Source organism: Esox lucius, chromosome 7 (genome assembly GCF_011004845.1).
Source record: "Esox lucius isolate fEsoLuc1 chromosome 7, fEsoLuc1.pri, whole genome shotgun sequence".
NCBI classification, from domain to species: domain Eukaryota; kingdom Metazoa; phylum Chordata; class Actinopteri; order Esociformes; family Esocidae; genus Esox; species Esox lucius.
In genome coordinates, this window is record NC_047575.1 from 40474701 (window position 1) to 40478193 (window position 3493).

General features: G+C 35.5%; 1 protein-coding gene across 1 annotated transcript; it reads left to right on the top strand.

Annotated features, from left to right (window-relative positions):
- The first annotated feature begins 320 nt into the window (after positions 1-320).
- Positions 321-1271, top strand: LOC105010412 (olfactory receptor 11A1-like). Its single transcript, XM_010869745.3, has one exon. The coding sequence runs from the start codon at positions 321-323 to the stop codon at positions 1269-1271; it is 951 nt and encodes a 316-aa protein (XP_010868047.3).
- The last annotated feature ends 2222 nt before the right edge of the window (positions 1272-3493 follow it).

Here is a 3493-nt window from a genome sequence, read left to right on the forward strand (position 1 = left end):
TAACTGACCTTTTTTTACAGCATTTAAAAAAGAGGATTGCATACTTTGATTGGAGTGATAGCAGATATACTTTTAGAGAGTGGTGAGTCTGGAAGTCAATTGAATTTGTTATTTTACATAATAATATTATTGGACTACATCAGGTGTTGACTTCACTCATATGTGGAAACTGCTGAAGGTTCTACTCATTGTTCATTAAGTCCAGGTGACAATGTTTCAACCTATGGACGTTAACCCTGTCATCATGTTGGTCATTTACCTTATAGACACTTGTCCAGTGAAGTAAATATCTACTAATAGATGTAGTTACTATAAGAAAAATGATTAACTCGACCCAATTCTTGTCATTTATACTAGCTGGATATAATGACACTGGACCACTAAAATTCTTGTTTTTCATTCTAATAACTGTGTTATACATCTCTATATTGTTTGCCAACACATTACTTATTGTGGTCATATGTATGGAGAGAAGACTTCACAAACCCATGTATCTGTTTCTGTGTATTTTGTTTGTAAATGACTTGTATGGAAGCACTGCTTTGTTTCCTGCTCTAATGATTAATTTGGTTTCAGATGACCATTCAATTTCCACTATGTACTGTTATCTACAGATTTTTTGTATATATTCGTATGGAGCAATTGAATTCAGTAATTTAGCTGTCATGTCCTATGACAGGTATCTTGCTATATGTTATCCACTACAGTATAATGTCCTGATGACACCAAAGATGGTGTGCATTTCTTCATGTGTAATATGGTTGTTGATTTGTATTCATAACATTATACTTTTGTCTTTAACTATTCATTTAAAATTGTGTGGGAATGTAATAGAAAAAGTGTACTGTGACAACTTCCTTGTAGTGAAACTAGCCTGTTCTGCTCCTGATATAACTGTCAAAAATATCTATGGACTCTGTGGTCTTGTTTTGTTTTTGGCTGTCCCGTTATTTACAATTATTTTCTCATATATTAAGATTTTGACTATTTGTTTGAAATCTTCCACTGAGACTCGACAGAAAGCAGTCAGCACCTGTACTCCTCATCTGGCATCACTGCTTAACTTCTCCTTTGGCTGCCTAATAAATCTGCTCCAGAGCAGATTTGATAAGCCTTTGCAAACCTTTCCACCTGTACTTCAAACAATTATTTCGGTGTATTTCCTGATGTGTCAGCCCCTTTTAAATCCTGTTGTGTATGGAGTTAGGATGTCTAAAATCAGACAGGCTTGTAGAAACATACTTCCTGTACGTCTCTATACGAAAACATAAAAAAAACATGAATGTGACCTTTTTTGTATTGAATTAGAAAATGTTTGCCATTTTGACCGAGAATTTTCTAATGTGGTTGTTTACTTTGTTAAATAACTACAAATAATATTAATATATTTGTATTTATTATATGAATAAATACATGGGCTACAGGACAATAGGCTGGCATCTTGGTGAGAAGGCAACAACTGTTGGCGCAATTATTAGAAAATTTAAGAAGTTCAAGATGACAGTCAATCTCCCTCGGTCTGGGGCTCCATGCAAGATCTCACCTTGTGGGGCATCAATGATCATGAGGAAGGTGAGGGATCAGCCCAGAACTACAGTTCGAGATCTTGGCCTACAACCTTCATCCCTCAGTAAGAGCATTGAAGATGGGCCGTGGCTGGGTCTTCCAGTATGACCACGACCCGAAACACGCAGCCAGGGCAACTAATGAGAACCTAATGGAAAATCTTTGGAGGGAGCTGAAAGTCTGTATTGCCCAGCGACAGCCCCGAAAGGATCTGGAGAAGGTCTGTATGGAGGAGTGGGCCAAAATCCCTGCTGCAGTATGAGCAAACCTGGTCAAGAACTACAGGAAATGTTCTCTGTAATTGCAAACAAAGGTTTCTTTACCAAATAATAAGTTCTGCTTTTTTGATGTATCACATACTTATGTCATGCAATAAAATGCTAATTAATTACTTAAAAAAGAGTACCTATGATAAAAATTACAGACTTCTACATGCTTTGTAAGTGGAAAAACCTGCAAAATCAGCAGTGTATCAAATACTTGTTCTACCATCCTCTTATTCAAATAATTGGAATTGACTCCATATTGTTAACAAATTCTGAGCAGTTTTCACAAAACAACATGTCTTATTTTTTGGTAAAAAGCAGATAAAAAAAATCTGAAATAGAATAAAAAGTACATGAGAAATGAAAAATAAAAAGTAGTAAACCTTAACAAGGTTGTCAACTCCCCCTTTATTCCTGCTGTAGCGGAGCACTTCATTGGCTTCAACTTCAGATTTTGAAAAAATTAAGGGTGTGCACTGTTCCTCACCCTCCCCGATCAAGTATAGGCATTTTTTTAAATAATGGCATTTCTACTATAGAAATTAAGAAGTACTGTCATTTTGGAACTTCTAGATTAAATAAAAAATGTAAGTTGTACATTGTTCCTCACACTCCTCTGATCAATAATATATACTTTAAATAGTTACTGTATACTTTTTGTAAGAGCTATTGAAACTAGAAGTTTGAAGAACATGGCTGCATTTGTTAACACTTTGAACGCTCCCACAACCAGCACCAGACGGAGATCACTTCCTTTTCGGTTTAGGCTCTGATACACAACTTTATGTTCTCTATGGCTCGCTAACTTTATGCTCGATTAAAATATGGGTAAATAAGGGCTGTGCAACATTGTATACACTTTTGTAATCACAATAAGGCCAATATTGGATTACATCGTTAAAGAGCTACTGAGATTTGAAGAGCCGAATGTCTGTCAAATGTCCATCTAAAACTAATTTCACCGCAGTGTGTCTAGTATCGTGAACAAGGAGCTGATAGTGTGGCGGTATATATTCGAAAGAGAACTTTAGTGGGGAGAAATAAACTGAAAACCGATGCTACTTGAATGCCAGTTGTTAGCCTTGCTTTAGAATCAGCTGTGCCAACGTTTTTCCCGGAACCGCAAGGTTTAGCCCACGTTTCGTAACCCCATCGCCAGAATAATGCGTTTAATGTTTTTTCATGGAGTGGAGAATTGCTTTCTGAGAAAAATATTGTTTTATGTAGTCTAAATTGAAAACATAATTTAAAGTTTGTCGCGCATTTATGGTAGCCCCTCTCGTGCTAAGGCTCGTGTCCAATAAAATCTATCCGCGTTTTTGTCCGTACTTGTGTTCTCGTGAACTCGTTTGACGTCATCTTTCATGGACCAAGTACGGTTCCAATCCTTTTTTATTTTTATTTTTTTTATTGAACAAAGAGCACAGGGGATACAAGTATCAATCACACAAAATAAAATTAAAATACAAATAACAGTAAGACAGAAAACTCAAAGTAAGCAAGGCAGTATATACGGGATAATCTACTAAAACAATCACAGAGACTACATATGAAAAAAAATACAAGTGCATTGGAAATACAAAAAATTAAATAAAAATAAAAATTATAATCTTCAGAAAATCAAGAGGTAATTTATAATGAAACCATAATTTCTTTGAACA